Raw genomic sequence first — 22,222 nt, 5'->3', positions numbered from 1 at the left:
TAAGTAAAGTGTTACCTCAAATGCTTTGATCACATGGGGCATCGATGTTAACACTTCCCATTGACTTTGAATGGAACTGAATTGAGTACGAATGAGTTCAATAGTCACGTTGGGTTTGTTGCTCACTGCAAAAGTTGAAAAACTTTAAACGTTTCAAGTGCCAATGCAGGTGTCAACCAATCAGATCGCTTTATGCAAATATACTCATGCAGATGCTAGCTAATCAAAGCTGAATGTGATCGACTAACGACACTATGATGGTCGCAGCAGCGCGAAGCATAAGACATGCCCTCCATCAAGCATTGTTGCCAATGGATCATAAGTAAGCAACTAATTCAACGCACACAGTCCACATTAGCTTGGAATTGGCTAAATGTCAGTTTAAATAACATCATAACACACCTAAGGTCACTCAAAATGGGATGGAAACGGTATATAAATGCATATTAACAGTTTAGCCTTATTATACAGAAACATCACATCAACGCTTTTCCTGCTCTCTGTGTGGTTTTATGCTTGTTGGATGGAAAATGAGATTGAAATGTCGGACTGTAAATGCAACTGTGTTTCAATGCCCCTCTGTGAAATGGGTCCTCGACAAATTGCAATTTGAAGTGAGCATTTGTTTAGTGGATAAACACACAGCTGTGCGTCTCATTTGTTCATTGTATGTTGTTGTGGTTTTCTCTCTCCCAGAACGACGGTGTGGCGGAGAATAACGGGGAACAGGGGTCTCTGGAGCACAGCAATGCCCTGCCAGACATCTCTCTGGTAAGCCATCAGTTTCGAGGAGAGCAGGAATGAGAAAAGAGGGAGAACAGAGAGGAAAAGGGCAGTGTTGCCGAGCCGCCAAATGGAGGGCATTATGAGGCCTGGAATTGAACTCCTTGAAAATGACCAGCGGCAGACTATGACCAGTGCGATGATGGCTTTTGTGTGAAATTCAGATATTGAAACTCTCGACACAGGGCTGGGCACCATGACCAAATGTTAAGTGGAAGTAGACATTTTTGTGTGAAAATAATGGGATTTTTGTAGTTTAGCAAGCATATAAAAAGTGAATAAATTACAAAATAAGCAACAACAAATAATTTTAACTATACTGAGTATATATATATTTTATAAAATAGCTGTGATTACAGCATATGATATACACTCACCAGCCACTTTATTAGGTACAACTGCTCCTTAACGCAAATTTCTAATCAGCCAATCACATAACAGCAACTAAATGCATTTAGGCATGTAGTCGACCTGCTGCCGTTCAAACCGAGCATCAGAATAAAGAAGAAAGGTAATTTAAGTGACTTTGAATGTGGCATGATTCTTGGTGCCAGACGGGCTGGTCTAAATATTTCAGAAACTGCTGATCTACTGGGGTTTTCATGCACAACCGTCTCTAGGGTTTACAGAAAATGGTCTAAAAATATCTAGTGGTTCTGTGAGTGCAAATGCGTTATAGAAAGGCCACAGTTACTCAAATAACCACTCATTGCAACCGAGGTATGGAGAGGAGCATCTCTCAACTTGTCCAACCTTGAGGTGGATGTGCTACAGCAGCAGAAGACCACACCGGGTGCCATTCCTGTTAGCTAAAAACAGGAAACCGAGGCTACAATTCACATAGGCTCACCAAAATTTGACAATAGAAGATTGGAAAAATGTTGCCTGGTCTGATGAGTCTTCATTTCCTCTGCGACATTCGGATGTTGGGGTCAGAATTTTGCGTCAACAACGTAAAAGCATAGATCCATCCTGCCTTGTATAAACGGTTCAGGTGGGTGGTGATGTAGTGGTGTGGGGGATATTTTCTTGTCAACCCCACAGCCTACCTGAGTATTGTTGCTGACCATGTCCAGCTCTTTACCCATCTTCTGATGGCCACTTCCAGCAGGATACCACGCCATGTCGTAAAGCGCAAATCATCTCAGACTGGTTTCTTGAACATGACAATGAGTTCACTGTACTTAAATGGCCTCCACAGTCACCAGAACTCAATCCAATAGAACACCTTTGGGATGTGGTGAAACGGAACATTCGCATCATGGATGTGTAGCCGACAAATCTGCAGTAACTGCGTGATGCCATCATGTCAATATGGACCAAAATCTCTGAGAAATATTTTCAATGCCTTGTTGAATCTATGCCACGAAGGATTAAGACAGTTAAGGCAAAAAGGGCTTTAACCCAGTACTAATAAAGTGGCCGCTGAGTATATATTGAATAATTGTTAGATCTTTATCTTGCAAATGGTATTTAAAAATTGATTATTTTTATTTTAATTTCAGTTAACAGTATAGCTGTAATATTTATTTAAAATTATGTCCAAAAGTCTAATGTTGTATCCGAGATATAAAAAGATCTCATTTATTTTAAATTTATTACTTCTTATACTAAAAACACATACAAAAGTACATGCACAATTAGTAAATATTGTAAATGTATGTTTAAATTTTGCTTTTCAATTTTTATTTAACATTTTTTACAATAATTTTACTTGCAATTATAGTGTTTTATGAGCTGTATAATTTTTGTGATTTTAGTTTTTATTTATTACTTGTTTTATATATAAAAAAAATAATTAATTTGATTTCAGTCATTTTATTACCTCGACCTAAAGCTTTTGTTTTACTTACTGAGATTTATGTTGCCATTATAAATCAAAATTCTTAACTTCACATTTAGACTACACAGTGAAGCATGCACACTTTAATAAACAGTTTTGACCACACATTCTACAATAATGCGGTAATCTGCAATGTTGGTTTGCAAGCTTAAGGCCAACTTATTATAAAACTAAATAACAATTCTTCACATGCATGAAAATGAACAGTCCTAATCTTAATTTATACATTATTTCATATTTCTTGCTGCTGCTATGTGTAGATAACCTACATTAATAATCAGTGAAGATAGCGCTAGTAAAGCAGCCCTGCACATTGATGGGAATGTACTATCTACAACAGCACAGTATAGCAAAAAATCGCTCCCGTTTGACACATTTTACACTGTCATGCTGCCCAGCTCTGTCTCAAACAGTAGTAAAGGCTTGACTGCTCAGACAGCTGATGGTTGTTTGAAGGAAACAGAGCAATAGATGCAATGATGCTGCTGTCACTCGTTGTAAGAGAGATGGCTGGGAGAGATTGGGCTTTTTCTGAGAGAGTTTCCTGTTGGAAATCTGATGAAACGCTATCAGCTCTATCAGGAGCTTCCACAGGTGCAAGTGAAAGCAAAGTTTTATATATACTAAAAAAGGCACAAATTATTCACATTTCTGTTTCTTGACACTTCATTCATCTGATTTATGCTCACCATGAGTTTGTTCATACCCTATTTTTTGGCTTTGTTTTGTTTTTGGTCTGAATGAGCAGATCGCTCTTGTCCTCGAATCAATAGTGTTTGTCCTGTTTTATATGTTTGGGTGTGTATGTGAAAATGCTGTGTTATAACTTACTGAATCTCTTACTGATCTCCTTTCATAACATAAAACGAAGGGCATCACTAACGTTCTCCTCTTTCATCCTAGGATGAGGTTCATTCCACCTCAGATTCTCCTCCTTCCTTTAAACCTCCTCCTCCCCCAGGGCTCCAGCGGCGTCCCAGTCGAAAAGCCACGCTTAGCAAACGTCCCTCTTCCAGCTCTTCCCAATCAGGCCTGTACTTCACCGCTCCTTCTCGTTCCCACACCAGAGAGTCCAAACACCCTAAAGCACCCAAAGCTTTCATGTCTCCTCCTGGCACCCTCAAAATAGACGTCCCGGCATCTCAGCTCTCAGTCGTGAGTCAGCATCCAATCGGACCTTTCCCAAGAGTTCAGTCTCCTAATAAAGCGAAGCCTGCTCAGTCCTCATCTCCAATTCCTCCACCTGCACCGAATGTACCCGCTCCGCCCGGTCCGCCTCCTCCTCCGCCTCCACCTCTGCCTCCGCCCTCTTGCCCGGATAAACCCACCCCTTCCTCCCCAGCGTCCAATCAGCATTTTGTGATGGTGGAGGTGCACAGGCCCAACGCAGAGCCCGATGTGAACGAGGTCCGGCCGCTGCCACAGGCTCGAGGTGAGAACTTGCCAGATCTGATGCATTGTGCGGCAGCTGCTGGATGTTTAATAAATCAATAACCAGCTGTCGGTTTTTATCCCATCTAGTTATTTTCAGCCATTCAATGCTGAAAAAAATCGTTATCTGCAAAAAAAGTGGGAATGTTCATTTTTAAATGAATCACTCAGACAGATATGGAAATTTAATCATTTATTGACTTTCTTTTTGGGTTCCATGGATAACATAACCACTTCTAGGATTTGATCCTGAGTTATAATCAGTAGTATAAAGTAACAAATTATAAAAACTCAAATTACTGTAATTGAGTAGTTTTTCTCAGAAATCGTAATTTACTAAGTAGTTTTAAAAAATGTTTACTTTTACTTTCTCTTGAGTACATTTTTAAAGCTGTATTGGTGCATTTAGTCTTTTACCAGATGTGTTTGTCCAAAGCAATTTGCAATAATTTGAACAAAATAAGGTTAAACTAATAAAACAGTTGAAGTCCACAACACTAAATAATACCTGAATTAATAAAAATGACAGGATTTACACGGACTAAAATTTAGCATTAGTGCATAAAGAGTACAATGGTTTACCAAAATCTAACAAAAAGTGCTGAGGGGTAGCTTAAATAATGTTAGTGCTCTTTGGGTAAGGGTTTCATCCAAATAAAAAGCAAAAATTAGTCCAAGGCAGTCAAAAAAATACAACTTATACTTATGAACTATATATAAAATTGGTTTCTATCATATTTTGTATTGTAAGGGTGAAACCAATTACTTATTAAAAATATAGAAAATATATTTTAAATATTAAAAATTATTTAAATATTACATATTATTTATTTTACAATAAAATTTAATATTATTATAGTAATTTGATATATTTTTTGTAATAGTAATATTATAAAATAAAACATTGTTTGTACATCTGCTCAAACGTTTGACCATGCCCAATCATGGAGCAGCCTAGCAGTCAAATTTATTTACATTTTTTAAATATAAATTTTAGTTGAAACATTTTATTAGGAAAACTAATCATTTAAAATGTAGAGGGTTCATTAAGATAAAATGTAGAAAAGAAGATTGAGTGAAATAAAATACAGGAAAATAAGATAAAGAAAAATAAAAAGAAAAGAAAAACCAAGGAACAAGAAAAGAAAAACTAAATCTGCCCCTCTGTGTATTATTATATAATATGGATCTTTAAGGTACTTATATGGACAGCTTGTGCAACTTTATTTCTGAGAGTGTAAGCAGCAAAAAAAAAAAAAAAAAAAAAATATATATATATATATATATATATATATATATATATATATATATATATATATATATATATATATATATATATATATAGTTTAACTCTACTCATCTGGCTAAAACACCAATTTGTCTTTAAAAAATATACTAAAGTGCTTTAGACTTTACTTACTATTTTTGTTTGTATAAAAAAGGAACTAAAATTTGTCTAATTGTCTTTACACAGTCCAACTGTAACTCATACAAAGCTAGAATATGCTACACAACACTATGTAAAATATACCACGCACAATATGTCAGGTAAAATTGGCTCAAAACAAACTCAACAACTCTTGAGCTTCGCTGCTAGGAAGCATATGACAAATGAAAACATTAAAAGTACTAAACTCAGCCTAACATATCAAACCTCAGACTAGATTATATCATAGCCTGAAGCTAAAAATGTGAAGTCTGGGTCCATCATGCATAATTTGCTGTGAAATCTGTCAACTTCCACTGACCAGAATCTCTAGACAGGTAATGAATTTCAGCAACTAGAGCTGACTTCTCCAGACTGCAAATCTGGCCAAAAGTGTAGGGTATTCCAGCTTTAAAGGGGCCATTCTAACACTTTCAATTCTTCAGTGCATAATGTTGCTGCTTTGAGCATGAAAAAGATCTGCAAAGATAGAAAGCACAAAGTCTACTCTAAAGGGAGTAGACTCAATATATCCATAGCAGTAAACGCTGTTTCAGAACTTGTGCAAATGTGTTATCCTCAGAGAATACACGTCAAAATAATTCACATTTAAATAATTCCCAACCAGAGGGGATTGGCTGAGTTGTTAGTATTGTGTTAAGTCTTTGTCTAAAATAACTCATTTTATATATCTAATATATTGATGTATATCTGAGTTCTGGCAGAACTGTTTGCATTTACAAGTATAACCACCATTCTCTGAACTTGTTTGTTGTCATCAAGTTTAATACTCAAATAATAGTTTTCTGAAAACAGAGAATTTCTGTGTGCACACTTCATATCTTTATGTTCAGAAATCTATAAATCGAAAGTTTAAACTGACAAAATATGTTTTGTTTGGTGTTGAGCATAGGTCTCAAACTCAATTCTTGAAGGGCTGTAGCTCTGCACAGTTTTGATGAGTCTTGAACACCTTAATTAGTTGGATCTGGTGAGTTTAATAAGGGTTGGATCAAAACTATGTAGAGCTGCAGCCCTCCAGGAATTGAGTTTAAGACCTATAGTGTTGATTAAAGCTGCGGTCACACTAGACTTTTCCACCCATAGACTTCCATTTATACGCACACAAATGCGTCAGACCGGAAATGCAAGCTCGTGCGTCAAGTTTCGCAGTTCGCTGCGTTACAAAGTTCAAGCTTAAAGAACTCTAACTTATAAAATCGCATCAGTTGACTATGTGAGACCAATCGAGGATCAAAACATGACCTCTCTGGACAGAAATTTAAAATATAGACCAATCACTCGCTTTTTTTAATGTCTAATCATCTTGTTTAATCCCGCCCCTTTTCGCAGCGCCATACTACTAAATTTTGCAAGCTCAAACTTTAGTGTGACCGCAGCTTAACTGAGGCACAAGCTGTAAAAGCCCGCCCTCTTCTGGAAGGGGTACGGGAAATAGCAGCTCATTTGCATTTGAAAAAACACATACACAAAAAACAAATAGGGCATTCACAGCACAATATAATAATATTTAGAGATATTTCAAGCTTAAACTTTGCAGATGCATTTGAGATCTTTAAAGGTTTTGTATAGTTCACCTAAAAAATAATAAAATGTTTTTTTTTTCTTCTTCTTCTGTTGAACATGGTTGTTGGAAATCAGAAGCCATTATAGGGGGAAAAACATTTTATGAAAGGGAATGCCTGTTTCCCTTTTTTATCTTCAACAGAAGAGTGAAAATCAAATTTTGGGTGAACTATCCCTTTAAGCCTTTTTTTATTTTTTTGTAATTCAGGGTGTCCACTGGCCCTTAAAAAGTCTTACAATGTCTTACATTTAAAAAAAATAATAATTTTTATGTTTTTAATCTTAAATTTACTGAAATAAGATTTTAAATACCTTTCCACAGATCTTAATTTTCCATTGTCCATGTAAATCTACCCAATCGGTTCATTCATTCATTTTCTTGTCGGCTTTGTCCCTTTATTAATCTGGCGTCGCCACAGCGGAATGAACCGCCAACTTATCCAACACGTTTTTGCTCAGCGGATGTCCTTCCAGCCGCAACCCATCTCTGGGAAACATCCACAAACACTCATTCACACACACTCATACACTACGGACAGTTTAGCCTACCCAATTCACCTGTACGCAGGGAGAAAATGCAAACTCCACACAGAAATGCCAACTGAGGCGAGGATCGAACCAGCGACCCAGCGGCCTTCTTGCTGTGAGGCAATAGCACTACCTACTGCACCACTGCTACCCAATTGGTACAACCAACAATTCATCTAAAACAGGGCTGCCCAAACGTTTTCGTATAAAGGGCCAAAAACCAAATATCATTATGAGCCGTGCGCCGAAAGTGAATATACCAAACATTGCATTCAATTTGTCATATGTCATTTCTCAACCTATTTCGGAATATTAAAAAAAATAAAATAAAATAAAATACTCTAAATCCTAATAGTTAATCCTTTATTACTTTTGAAATTATAACTTATTGTAATAAAAGTATAACAGTGAACAGTGTAATGCTGAATAATGCTGAATCTGCTTTTGCCTTCGACTTGCTCAACCACAGTTTCATTGTCCTCTATTCATCAGGTGACAGTATGCACATTTAAACTAAACGAACCAAATTGAATTGAAACATTTAATCTCAGTTATTTTTTAACAATAAAACAAACAAAATGTTACATTAGATTTGAAATTACAATCTCTAAACCATCCCCATTATTCTTCCTCTCTTCTCAGATGGGATGGTGAGCCAAATAAAAATTTACCATAAGTGGGTCTCGTGTGGATAAGATGATTGGTTATGCAAACTTTAACTACCTTTTTTAAAATATTAATGTGATTTAAGCTGTTTATTTTTTGTTCTTCTGAGGTAATCTGAGAACATGTTCAGTGCTGCGAATACATTGCAAAAGAATTTCCAGCTTATTCAAATGTGTCATTAATAGTGAGAACAGTTTAATATAGGCTTCTCTGAAACTGAATATGTCACTTCAATTTTATTTAGGCTGGATTAATATTTTATATAACAAACCAACACAACCTAATGGAAAATCGTGTTTTGGTGCATATATAGTAGCGGATTTGTTTTAAAGCGCATCACATAGATGCTATTCGTTATTCTTGCTTGTAGATAACTGACCAACAAAAAATACATTAAAATTAAGATAAAAATTATAGCAAACGAAATTAATTTCAAGAAGATATTTTTGTCCAAGAAAAATATACCAATTATATTTTTGTTTGTGCCTCTCCACTACTCAACTATACAAGTGGATGATTTGTTTCGCTCTGAGGAAAATAAGGATTTATGCTTTACTGTGATTGTATCACAAATCTCAGTTATAAATGAGCATATTTTTTTAATATGTCAATATTTTAAAGATTATGTGCATATAATCTTTGAGCATCTGATTATCCTCTGTGCTGATGTGCTTTCATTTTTTCCGTCTCATTCGCAGCAAACTCAGGCAAGGGTGTGGTTAATAAGAAACCCATGGCAGGAAAATATATATTTAGAATTTAAAGAAAATATCTCAATATTTTACAAGTTGTTATTCGTTGTCTGCAAGCATCAGTGTTTATTGAGATTAAAATAAGTTTTTAAAAAATGTAGAAATATCGTTATATAAACACTTGTAACTGCTTTGGGAAATTATGCTTGTCGTAGATATCACGGCATGACTGATCATGAAGGAACGTGTAGTCTGGCACATTTGTTACCCACAACAAGTCAAGATTTTATTAAGAAAAAAAAAATCGCATAATCTGACAGTGACTTTCGTAACGGACAATAAAAATCGTGTGATCTGACCGGGGCTTAAGTCTTAAACTTTACTTGGTGAAACCTGCAGAAACTCTGCTGTGTGTCTAAGTAATGCAATTATAACTGTAGATAAAAGACAAAAGAGATGCTCAAAGTATATTTCATCCTTTAAATATCACATTATCAGTCATGTTTACTTCAACAAACAGATAGAGACTGTAGCGCGTTTACACAAATACTTTCAGTAGATCCATTCTAATGGCATGTAAACATACTTATCATCATTATCTGCTCATAGGAGGAACGTTATCACAGCTCTCAGACAGTGGCCAGACACTCAGCGAGGACAGTGGTGTGGACATACCTGAATCAGGACGTCTCAGTAAGGATACTAGCCCACGTCCCGCTCGCACCAGAGCCCCTCGGGATGGGCATGGAGGAGGAGAAACGTCTGCCAAACCGGTGAGACCGAAAAAGAGAGAGAGAGATGGATGTGTGTGAGTTAATGACAGAGAGGTGGTATTAAAAGTGTGAATGAGAGTGAAAGAGAAGAGAGCGCTCGCATAAATCTGTTTCCTGTGACTGAGAGTGCTTGACTTTTAACAATTAATTTTCACTTTGTTTCTTTTTGTTACATACATTTCATTTCCTTCTTTTTTTTCCTTCGCTGTTTTATCTTTGTTGACTCATCCACTTCATCTCATCTCATATCAGTGATCCAACAGCTCTCTGAAAAACCAATCTCAGTGTGCTGAATCAAGACCTGTCCTTCTTCCTTTTGGCCGTCCTTTAGCTATACGCCCAGCTTTCCTATGTTGGGGAGCGAATAGTGCTATCTGAGGGCACAGTGGTTGGGCAGAAGTCACTTCCTTTGGCCCTATTTTTGCCAAAGTAATATCTGTCATCAAAGCCCAAATGTGTCTTTGCTTTCTATCTCTGTTCTCTTTCATTCTCTCTTTTGATTTGCTGCTTTCCTGTCTCTCTTCTATCTCCCTTCATCTTCCCTTTTCTGTCTCTAATCGGTCTGTGAATCTACCCACAGCCAGGTCTGTTGGAGCCGATGTCCACTTTAGTGAGAGTGGCCAAAAGCGCCAGTACACTGGGCATCGCGATAGAAGGCGGGGCAAACACACGTCAGCCCCTCCCACGCATCGTTACTATTCAGGTGAGTGTGAATGTTTTGAAATGTCTTTAGTTTTAGAATATACTGTGATACTGATTTTCGTAGATAGATGTCACTGCTTATTTTATTAATACTATAAGAGTTTTTAAGTATGCTGATGTACTTCCAATTGACACGGAATACTGAGTAGGGGCGTGGCTATAAGGGAGGTGTGGTTAAGAATGTTGTGGCTAAAGCTGTCAAAATGACGTCAACAGAGAAAGACCACAACTCCAAACGGAGAAGAAAATAATCAGACTTTAAATGCCAAATTTAAATTACCAAAACAACCTTTTTTATTAGTGCTTTAACTTGCATGGATGAAGTGTTTACTTAAAGGTGCTGTATGTAAGTTTTTGACTCTTCTAAGTTATAAAAATACCATAAAATGTTTGCAGATAGAAACATTCTAAGTGAACATCTTTGTTTGTCTGAAAAACAATGCTGAAGTCAGATATTCTGCCTTGAAAACGTAAGTTACGTGCTGGAATGGCTGTCTTTTTTTTGGTTCTTTTAATCCACCTATTGCCACTTTAGCCAATTATATTTCAGCACCCCGAGTTGTCTTGTTGGAAAACCACGTATTTCATTGATTCAGTCAGGAAGGCTCTCAAAGCATGTGTCTGTGACCAAAAATGCGACCTCTGGTGGAATGTAGCAGACTCTGAAATCTGCGATGCAGATTCAGAGTTTCACATGAGGTTATTAATTAGCACATAATATAAATATTTAGAACATAAACATTAGATGAGCAGGTTACATTGTAACCCTGTGTCCTAACAACACTCTACGTCATGGGTTTTCAAACTGTGGGTCGCGACCCACTAGTGGGTCGCACAGTGAACAAAGGTGGGTCGCGCAACGTCACATAGCTGCAGCTATATTTACATTGTGGTGAATCAAAACCAGTACGATAGACAGCAATAACTCAAAAACCTCTTACAATAAAAAGATCTAAAGTGAATTTCCTACAAAAAGACAAAGCTGGTTATGTTTCACAGCTGTCTTTTTCTTTTTTTTTTTGCTCGACATTACGACCACTTCTCCGTTTGAGCCCTCACAATCTGCGTTTAGCCGGGAGAGTTTGCGCTGAGCGGAGCTCTCATTAAGGGACCGTGCTTATTTTTTAAATTAATTAATTAATTTATTTTTTGCTCCGTAAAACTGAAGAGATGTTTTCTAGGACTTTTGAAAATCAGAAGTGATTTGATTGTAACCTGGAAGAAGGCAAATTGAGAGCAACTGGAGTCATATGTAGGGATCTTTTGACCAGGGTTCGTAAGCAACCACCTGCCACAGAGCAATTGCATAGCAACATTATAATTGCACTTAGCAACAGCAAACTCAACAGCAAATGTCTTTTTATATGGACAGGCTACACATTTTCTCCTGTTGTAGTTCATCAGACAATACCGAATCGAAGTATGAATCACAGTAGTACCCTGTGGTTTTCATATTGGGCGACTGCCAGGTTTAACAGGTGATTATACAATTTCAAACCCCTTTGTCAGGTCTGAAACGGCAGCCTGAGACAATGACAGACATAAAATGAGTCCCAATCATGAGCTCCCTGCCGTCAGCCACATAAAGGTCTATAAGTGCACCGACAGCCTTGGTGAATTAAATGAGTGCAGAAGAACAACAGTACACGATGTAGACCTCCAGTTGTGGGCAGCTGTTGATGTTATACTGAACAGGCTGTGACACTTTCTATGAGCTTTGTATTTATAATGCATTATTTGGGTATTTTAATGCATTGTAAAGCATGATAATTGCCAAATCACCAAAATATAATAACATCTGAAAAACATTTATAACAGCAGTTTCTGTACATTCATTCAATAAATTTCCTTCAGCTCAGTTTATTAATTATCAAGGTTTACCACTGCGGAATGAACCGCCAACTATTCCACTAAATGTTTTATGCAGAAGATACTCTTCTAGCTGCAACCCAGTACTTGCAAACACTTATAAACTCTCATATTCACACACCTATTCACACACATTTAGACTCCACATCTAAGTTCCTGGAAGTAAAGTAGATCGAGGTGCTTTAGGATTGGCCAGCCCAGTCACCAGACATAAACATTATTGAGGAGGTCTGGGGTAAGATGAAGGAGGCTTGGGAGATGGATCCAAAGAATATTGATGAACTCCTGCAATCCTGCAGTCCTGCAAGAACCCTTTCTTTGCTCTTCCAGATGACTTTATTAATAAGTTATTTGAGTCATTGCAGAGATGTATGGATGCAGTTGTCCAATCCCATGGAAGTCATAAACAATATTAATTCTATTCCCACTGCACCATGATCTTATGTTCCATACTGAACATTATTTCTGTTAAGTGACAAGACTTTTGTCTAAGCAAAGTCAAACCTTACTGTACTAATTAAATAATTAAATCAAGGCATGATCATATTTATTTTGGTAAAATAAGCGTAATCTAGAGGTCTTTGCCTTTCATATAAGCCAATTGTTGATAAAACTTGGATAGGCGAAAAGACTTTTGTCAAGTAGTGTTTAGTCTTTGGACTGTAGGGGAAACTAAAGCACCCGGAGGAAACCCATGCAAACTCCACACAGAAATGCCAACTGGCCCATGCAGCCGGGACTCGAACCATCAACTTTCTTGCTGTGAGGCCACCTACATCAGTTACATTACATTATAATAATTACAAATATACAAAAAGTGTAAAAGCATAATATGACCCCTTTAACAATACATTTTAAATACAGGTTTCATAGAAAGTGTTACCAAACAGGCAATAGAAATGTCCGTACAATTGATGCTATATGAAAGGCTCTCTGTGTTTCTGTGTCTGCCCGCTTTAGAGAAGAAATGGTGTGCTTTCTAAGCTTCGACTGTAAAAGACAAAACTAAAATAACAGTGTTGCTGATTAGCATTGATTTACCAGCAAATCAGCAGCTTCTGAATAAAAGACGAAGAGCCAAAGCGAGAGAACAGGAGAGACCGAGCCCAAACAGAGATGCTGAGAGTAAGCTGGAAAGAAAGAAAGCAAATGAAAGTGATTCTGAGACGGAGAAAGTGGGACCAGAGAAATGGACAGGCATGAGTGGCTTTTAATTCCCTGGCTGCGGTCGGTTCATCAGCGTCATAATGAAAATCCAACAACAAAAGCGGCCATGGATTAGATAATGTGGAGTGCTTTTGTTTTCGATCATTTTCAGCCGCTGAATGAAAGAAGACGGGGTTCTGCGGAGATCTAAGTGGGTGACTCTTGCATTTTAGCCTCCATTAGTAAATGCATCCTATTGCATAAGTGCTGTCAGGCTCTCCAGCAGGCTGACTCATGATCTGTAGTTTCAAGATTAAAGGGGTTTAATTGGGATTCTGGATTCTGAGAAGTCATAAATTGTAAATTCTGGGGGTGATATCTGCTGTTACTGATAGACTACTAATATCTGCGAAAGCCACATTTTTAGAGTGATACCAGCCGAGATGGACGTTTCTGGAGGCCGCGATTTACGTGGCCGGAGGTACGTAAAGGCTGCGTTTGTTTTTTTTCGAGCGAACGCTGCGGGGTGGTGTGGCGCCGCTCCGCCCCTCCTCTTCGCGCTCGCCGGCTGACGGCTCGCCTCCGCGCTTAGCTCACAGCGTTGCGTCGGCGGAGCGGAGGAGCCGGAGCCGGCCGCGGTGGACGACGACCGGGATCGACTCCGGGGAACAGCAGGTTCCGGAAATCAGGTAAGACGAAAAACGGAATCCGAAAAATAAGGGCGAGAACGCGGCGGGATCCGAAAACGCGGTCGAAATCGAAGACAAGGGCTTTTGCTTTTTTTTTTTGTCTCCCGAGAGGCACCGAGACACAAGAAAGTGCGCACAGCGGCCTCTCGCGGATCAGCGAAAACAAAAAAACGCTCGAATACGTACCTCCCGGGACGTAAATCGCGGTCCGCAGAAACATCTACGTTTCCACAATGAGCCCGGGTTGGATTTATTTTTGGCCTTTTTGCCTTTACTAGATAGGACAGTATCGAGACAGGAAGCGAAGTGGGAGAGAGAGAGAGAGGGGGTAGAGTAGGGAAATGTCTTCAAGCCAGGAATTGAACTCGCGACTCCCTGATGTGTTATTGCACCATATGTCGGCGTGCTAACCACTAGGCTGTTGCGCCGACTGTAACCTGTTTTCTGAGTAATATCTTTAAAGACCGATAACCAGTTCTTCAAAGTAATTTTTGAAGATACGTATTCCAGTAATCAATTTTCAGAATGACATATTCCAAAACTATTAGACATTTTTTTCGGAGCAATATCTGCCTATACCGATACTGAGTAATATTTGCTGATACCCATAACCAAGTTTCAGAGTGATATCTGCCGAAACTGATAGCCAGTTTTTCAGAGTAATATTTGAAGATACTGATAACCAAGTTTCAGAGTGATATCTGCCGATACTGGTACTGATAGCCAGTTTTTCAGAGTAATATTTGCTGATACTAATAACCAAGTTTCAGAGTGATATCTGTCTATACTGGTACTGATAGACAGTTTTTTCAGAGTAATATTTGCTGATACCGATAACCAAGTTTCAGGGTGATATCTGCCAATACTGATACTGATAGACAGTTTTTTCAGAGTATTATTTGCTGATACCGATAACCAAGTTTCAGGGTGATATCTGCCAATACTGATACTGATAGACAGTTTTTTCAGAGTAATATTTGCTGATTCCGATAACCAAGTTTTAGAGTGATATTTGCCCATACCGGTACTGATAGGCAGTTTTTAGAGTGATTTCTGCGGATACTGATAGCCATTTTTTTTCAGAGTAATATTTGCTGATACCGTTAACAAAGTTTCGGGGTGATATCTGTCCATACTGATAGCCAGTTTTTCAGAGTAATATTTGCTGATACAGATAACCAAGTTTCAGAGTGATGTTTGCCTATACTGATACTGATATCCAGTTTTTTTTTTTTTTTAGTAACATTTGCTGATGTCGATAACCAAATTTCAGAGTGATATCTGCCTATACCGATACTAATATACAGTTTTTCAAGAGAATAACTGCTGATTTTAATACCCTGAACCAATTATTTGAGTAATATATGCAGACCGATAGACAGTTTTTCAAAGTAGCATCAGTAGAAACCATATAACCAGTTTTCCAGAGTAATACCTACAGCTACTGATACCAAGAATCAGTTTTCAGAAATATATCTGTCAGAGGTTGCCACAGAGGAATGAACCGCCAAAATACTTTTTTTTTTGTATCTGTAATACTGCAAAGCATTTATTGTAGAATTAGAATATTACTTAAATGGTTTTATTGTTTTTTCTTTCCATTTTAGTTTTAGTTATTTTAGTATATTGGGTTAAACCAAGTGAAAATGATTTCCATTTGGTTAATAACAACCCTACCTCAGTTCAAGCTTATTTTACTGAATAACAGTCAGCTTAGTTGCCAATTTAAGATTATTAAGGTTGAGTTTTTTTCACAGAATATATTCAGCTTTGTTTCAGTTGAAAACTTAATTCGAAATAATTAAATAACAAAAAATGCATAAATCCCTGGGTGTCAAACTTTCTGGAGGTTCCTTTAGGTTCTGTAGGTTTCAAACAAGCTTAAAGGACTCAGGACTCAGGGATACTTCCTGACCAGACTGAAGAGGAGAGAGCAGTCAAGTCTAACTCTACAGTATGAAAAATATGCTTAGTATCCATTTCAGCTTTTACATAACGTTATCTTGCTAAATTAACAAGTCAATTTCAGAGCTGAACAATATCCCAAAACTCTAATGTGATTAAAACTGGGTTTTCAGCAAACTATCAATCAGATCTCCACTTGGGACCACTCAGTGATGAATTGATACCTTTTCATTTTCAACTTAGTTGATTACATCCTTCTCTGATTTCCCTGTTGAATTTAAACGAATGGCACATGTTCAATGTAAATTTGGATTTTACCTATTGGGAATATGACTCTGTTCAGAGGCAAATTAAAAAATCCTCTAAAACCATGCACATGTGTATGTAACTGTATTTATCGTCCATTCCAGGCCGATTTTCAGATCGTTTTTACTTAAACATACATTTACTGTTGATTTATAACAAACATATGTTCTAAATACTTAGCAATATGTAAATGTTAACTACCTTTAGCACCAAGACCACTCTGATGCATTCTACTTCTGTGTGAACGTACTGTAGCCAGTCTGATTTAAACATGAAAACAATTTGTCAGTTTTTATTCTAGGAAGAATTTTCAACTTAATACTGAGTGTAATACTAATGTGTTTTTTTACACTAGTTATTTTAAATGCAAAGGTGACAATATTTGAGATGTCTTTGTCATGACAACATGACATAAAAAAATATCATGGCCTGTTATTCTTTGTCATGATAAATTGTTAATAAGTCATAAATCTGTCATAAACATGATTGCTAAGAGGCCATTATAAATGTGTCATGAATAACTGTCACAATCACCAACGATCCAGCAGTTGCAGATCACTGGAGAACTACAAATCTGTCATGGAACTGGACTTCAAATCCAATTATACACTTCACACACACACGCCAGTTCCTGTTCCAGTACACACAAAGCTGGTAACTCATCATGGACTGATTATCTGGCCTATATATTCACCTCTCAATGCACACAATGCTGAGTTGTGTTTGTTTGTTCTAACATTCCTAAAAATTCTCTTGTCTAGTCTTGCCGTGCTTTTGACCTTTGCCTTGTTTTCTCATGTATGTTGTTTTGCTGGCTGTATTAACCATTTTGTCTGTGACCACAACTACGATTTTAGATTCTCTTGTGTATCTGTTTGTTCCTGTTTGACCATTGCCTGCCTGATTAAGCTATCAAAGAAACTGCATTTGGATCCTCAACTACATTGTCACCCAGCGTCCTACTGTTGCAATAACAGCATTATTAATATTTTTCTTAACCTCGATTACAGTATAACAAAATGAATTTGTCATCAAAATACCATTAAATGTCATATTGATGACGCTGTTATAAAATTATTTCAAGAGTTCCCACTTAGATATGCTTGGCACTTATAGCAGGTTTGGCATGCTGTCCCGGGAGAGAACCCTGAGCTCGGAGATATTTGAGCCCAGGGCTCCCGCCCGGTCAAGAAGCATATCAGGAGAACCTGATTACTGATTATGGATGAGTGGCCAGCGGTGCACAATCATATCACGTGCTCCTCTCGAAATTAGTTTATGAAACTTCACTTGACAGATTAATTACACATTTTATGAGAATTTTTAAAGACAAATGCATTTTGTTCCACTGTAAAAGTGACATTCAAGCCACACTTATAATGCTTCAAGATGATTATGTTTATGACAGATTTATGACAAGTCAGGTTGTCTTGCTAATGCCCAATTGTCATAACAAAGACAGGTTATGATTGATTTAGTGATGTCAAGTTGTCATCATTTCAAACATTGTCATCTTTGCATTTATAATGAAAAAGTAAATTACACTTAATGGCAGTTGTCATAAGCATGCATAAAAATCTCCTTAATTCATCATTATTGTAAATATGTGACAAGAGTCTTATAAACACCTCCTTCAGGTGTTTTGTTACAATTTCTTCTTTATTACTTTAATATTTTCTCTAAATCTGTTTTCCACAGAGAGGTGGTTCAGCTCACAACTGTGGACAGCTAAAGGTGGGTCAGGTAATCCTAGAGGTGAATGGAGTGTCCCTCAGAGGAAAGGAGCATCGGGAAGCGGCACGTCTCATCGCAGAGGCCTTTAAAACCAAAGAGAAGGACTACATTGACTTCTTGATCACAGAGTTCAATGTGGCTCTGTAGGACCCCGTGATTAAAGAGCATTGGGATGGATCCGCAACACGTCTTGCCATGATTAACCCCCCAGAATCTTGATCCATGGCGCACTTCGTCTCATCCTCCTCTGTGATGTTTTGAAACCAGTCGCTGTTTGAAAGGCCATCCCGTGTGGATCAACCCCATCTTGACCTTTTAGATGGCAAATGCCAGGATAGAGCAGTTGAGTCTGTTCTGGAAGATTGGGCCATCTTTTCAGTTGGCTTATTCTATATGAGATCCTATAATGAAATTTGGTCACCTGACCCCAAGAGACTCTTTATCAAGCTCGGATCTGTGTATTGTTTTTGATGCACAATACTGTTATCCTGGTGTGAGAGTTTGCGTGAACGTCATGGAAATCATCATTGTTTTTCTTTTTTAATTCATAGCTATTTTATAAGAAATTGATAAAATGTGTTTAAATATATATATATATTAAAATGTTTAAGAGGTGGATACAACCACTGATTCCAGTAAACAGTGACAAACTGACCCATAGAGACCTGAACTAAAGTGCTTCAGTAAGCAGAACTGCTACAACATCTGTCATTGTCTTTTTTAAAACTAGTTAGCCTGTTTCATTTTTTTTCTGATTATTGTTTTGCAGTTTTTTTTGCATCATGCTGTAATTATTAAACCATGGCTATCTGTCATTAGGACAGAAATGCTGGAATCTTCAGAGATGGTTACTAGTGTCTAGCCTACAGGGACAGTATAGGCTCTTGCTATTTGAAGATATCTCCAGGTGCAGAAAACATGTATCAGGGCTCAACAGTAAGGACGGCACTTTACATCTTTCAAAGAAGTATGTTACGCTTTCTGAAGGCCATTTCACACTAAGTATGATGATTTAAATGTAAGAATATTGCAGATGAATGGTGTTTTCAAACCAAACGTGAAGTAATTGATCACTTTCGGTGCATTAGTGCTAATTAAGCGACATATCACAATTTTCAAAATGAGCAAACTGGAGAAAAAAACATGCTTTGTCATGCTGTGCTTGATCATAGAGGATCTGTTATTTTGATTGAAGAGTATCATTAGCTATGTTTCCATTCGCCTATTTTTATGCGCTTTTTGGATATGCGCATAACAAATTGGTTGATGGAAACGTCATGATGCACATACATTTTTAAATGCACATTAAAAAATTATACTCATAACTGAGTAGGATAAACTTTTGATTCAATAAGAAAAAATTAACAAATTCCAGGATATTGGCATTAAAAATGTCATTTGAAGATAAAAATAATGTGTGAATAGTCAAACCAGCAGGCTGAATGTATTGTAAAACATCTGAAATGTTGTTTTGGTCATTCTAAACTGCCTTAACTATTTCAGTATGAGTGTTATAATATCATTATTACCTCCAGAATAGTCAAGTGCGTCTGTGCTTCATGTCTCACACCTTCAAATGCTACCTCGCATTCATTGCATGTCTGCGTTGTCTTCTAAGGTCCAAGTAAATTATTAAATGAAGAAACAATACACTTAGCTTCTCTTAATATAGCAAATTCCGTCTTTACTTTTGATATTTGGCACCAAATAATCAAGAAGTGACAGTTTTGTTCTCTTTGACTCATTGGATGGAAACACATCTTTTATGTCATATTCCAGTTTTGCGCATAAATTTAATTTGCATTTTTGAATGGAAACATAGCTATTGCCATCGTACACAGTAAAAAAATGCTAGGTTCCACATAATTCATTCATGTTGACCCAACACAAACCGATTAAGTTAACTTAACACTTTTAACAAATTTATGTGAATTGAACATAACAAGTTGTCCCAGGGAAATCTTAAGAGTTGTGTTGTTTCCACTTATTTTAATTAAGAAGTTTGAACAAGCAAAAAAAATAAACATTTGTGTATGAAAGATCCTTCATTTGACAGTATTTGATTAGAAAAAAAAAGAGTAGTTTTCTTACAGTATTATATTATGGGTCAGTCAAGCTTGAATCTGATTGGTTCAAATATGAGATAGCCCATTACAACATCAAACAAAAGAAAACCCAGAAAAACACTGACCAGGCAAACAAATATTTTAAACGAAAGGATTAAGATCACAGACTCCATGTTTTTACTATAAAATTAAATGTATTTACACTTTAAAGATCAATTAGTTGACCTCAATTATTAAAATAATGTTAACCTGTTGCTTTTAAAGTGATAAATTGACATTGCCTAAAAAAGTGAGTAAACCTGTTGCTTTAATATGATTAGGTAAATTAGCAAATGCATAATTATAAAAAATTAAGTTAAGCTAACTTAACATTATCAAGTTAGGTTTACTCAATTTTTTAAAGTCAACAAATAATTTTTAAAGTGTAATAAAGTGTAGTTTTATTTTAAGCCAGAAGTGTTTACAATGTTATTTATGGTTGTTTTGCCATTTACTGTTTAATAACTTTATAATTTCCAGATATTATTGACACTTCTTCTTAATTTACTACAAAAATGCTGGGCTCCACACAATTAATTTGTGTTGGGACAACATGAAGGAATTAAGTAAATAAAAATAAATGTATGTGGATTGAACATAACTATTAAGTTGTTGCAAAAAAAAAAAAAAAAAAAAAAACGCTAAAGAATTGTGTTTCAGCTCATTTTGAATGAGTAGCAATAACAAACACCAAACATCATTTTTTGAGTGTACATTAATTACAAATACATTATTTATTTTATTTTCATACACGATTGTATGTGTGACGACAACATTAATATTATAAATAAATAATATATTTTAAAATAGAAAGTATACGTTTATATTATATTTAAACAAATAAATTAAATACAAAAGTAAATATAAAATTGTATGTGGTTGTGTGCATTTATGTATACTGAGTAGTTTAAACATGGCGGGAGAAATAGTATGAACTACAGACCTAACTACAGCGAAAAGAAAGAAAAAACCTTACTGTTGAGCTCTGATTTATCATTCACAGAGAAGGCAATATGAAAATACATTGAGGCTGATGGACAAAGCAAGAAAACAGTATGATTCATTCAGCATTTAAAGTCAGCGTAGCAGCATGCTAGTCCCAAATTGTCAAAATCAATTTAAATCTAGTGAAATCAAAGTCAGAGTCTCCGGTAGACTCCATGCATTCTTTTCAACTTTCTGCCTACGCCGAGCACTCCAAAATCTTCAAACTACCACTATAGCATGCTTCAAATACAGAAATACAGGCTGGAGACAGCAAGCAAGCTCACTGGGGTCTTACAAAGAATTTTATTTAGATGGAGGCAGAAAATGAGCAGACCCTTTATCCAGTTATGAGTGACGAAGCAGGAACTTGACATTGCAATCAAGAGACAAGCAGCCATTGAAACTAATGAAAAGTTTAGATCTTTGGCTAGGGATCTGATTCATGCATTTAAAAAAAAAAAAAAAAAGAAAGGAAAGATTGGGAAGAAGTGGCAACACAAAGCAACAGTGTGTCAGTCATGTTACATAAGAAGGAACAAGTGGGAGAGGAAATTGAGAAATGGTGTTATTGTAATGTGTGTGTGAGCGAGGCAGAGTGTGAAACAGTCCCACCGAGCCCAGATGAGATATTTCTGTGTGAGTGTGTGTGTGTTTGAAAGAAATCTACCTGAAGCTTTGAAATATTGACTGGTGAAAGCACAGGACTGCTTATTCCCACTATATTCAATATGACAGCCTTCTTGGGCCCACCTGGATCCCACTTTTACAAACCCTCACATAGTGTGTTGCTTGTTAGACATCTGAACAGTGTATATATGGTATATCTATATATTTTAAGTAAATTATTTATAAAAACTTGAAATCTTTTCCATTTTTTTCTCAAGAATCTTTGGGAAAATGTGTCACTATACCCCCATATCTCATTTTCTGCAGTTTTCAGGTGAAAAGTAGTAAGTACTGCTGTGTGGAAGAACATTTAAAAGGATAGTTCACCCAAACATTAATATTTTGTCATATTTCCTACACTTTTTCAAAACCTGTCTGAGTTTT

General features: G+C 36.7%; 1 protein-coding gene across 4 annotated transcripts in view; it reads left to right on the top strand.

The window, feature by feature from the left end:
- whrna (whirlin a) overlaps positions 1–18,779 on the top strand; it is a 189,986-nt gene extending 171,207 nt beyond the window's left edge. For 2 of the 4 annotated variants that reach the window (XM_087300942.1, XM_087300941.1), the window contains exons 9-13: positions 697–771; positions 3,530–4,058; positions 9,566–9,729; positions 10,310–10,432; positions 18,045–18,779. In XM_087300942.1, the coding sequence (XP_087157068.1) occupies positions 697–771; positions 3,530–4,058; positions 9,566–9,729; positions 10,310–10,432; positions 18,045–18,227 (1,074 nt within the window). In that variant the 3' untranslated portion in view covers positions 18,228–18,779. The remainder of the gene's footprint in view (positions 1–696; positions 772–3,529; positions 4,059–9,565; positions 9,730–10,309; positions 10,433–18,044) is intronic. The other 2 variants (XM_087300944.1, XM_087300943.1) reach the window with 1 other exon arrangement.
- Positions 18,780–22,222: the final 3,443 nt, after the last annotated feature.

The sequence above is a fragment of the Danio rerio genome, chromosome 21 (assembly GCF_052040795.2).
Source record: "Danio rerio strain M-AB ecotype USA chromosome 21, GRCz13ab, whole genome shotgun sequence".
Classification (NCBI taxonomy): Eukaryota; Metazoa; Chordata; class Actinopteri; order Cypriniformes; family Danionidae; genus Danio; species Danio rerio.
The sequence above is the reverse complement of the archived record's forward strand: the minus strand, read 5'-3'. Positions and strand labels throughout refer to the sequence as shown.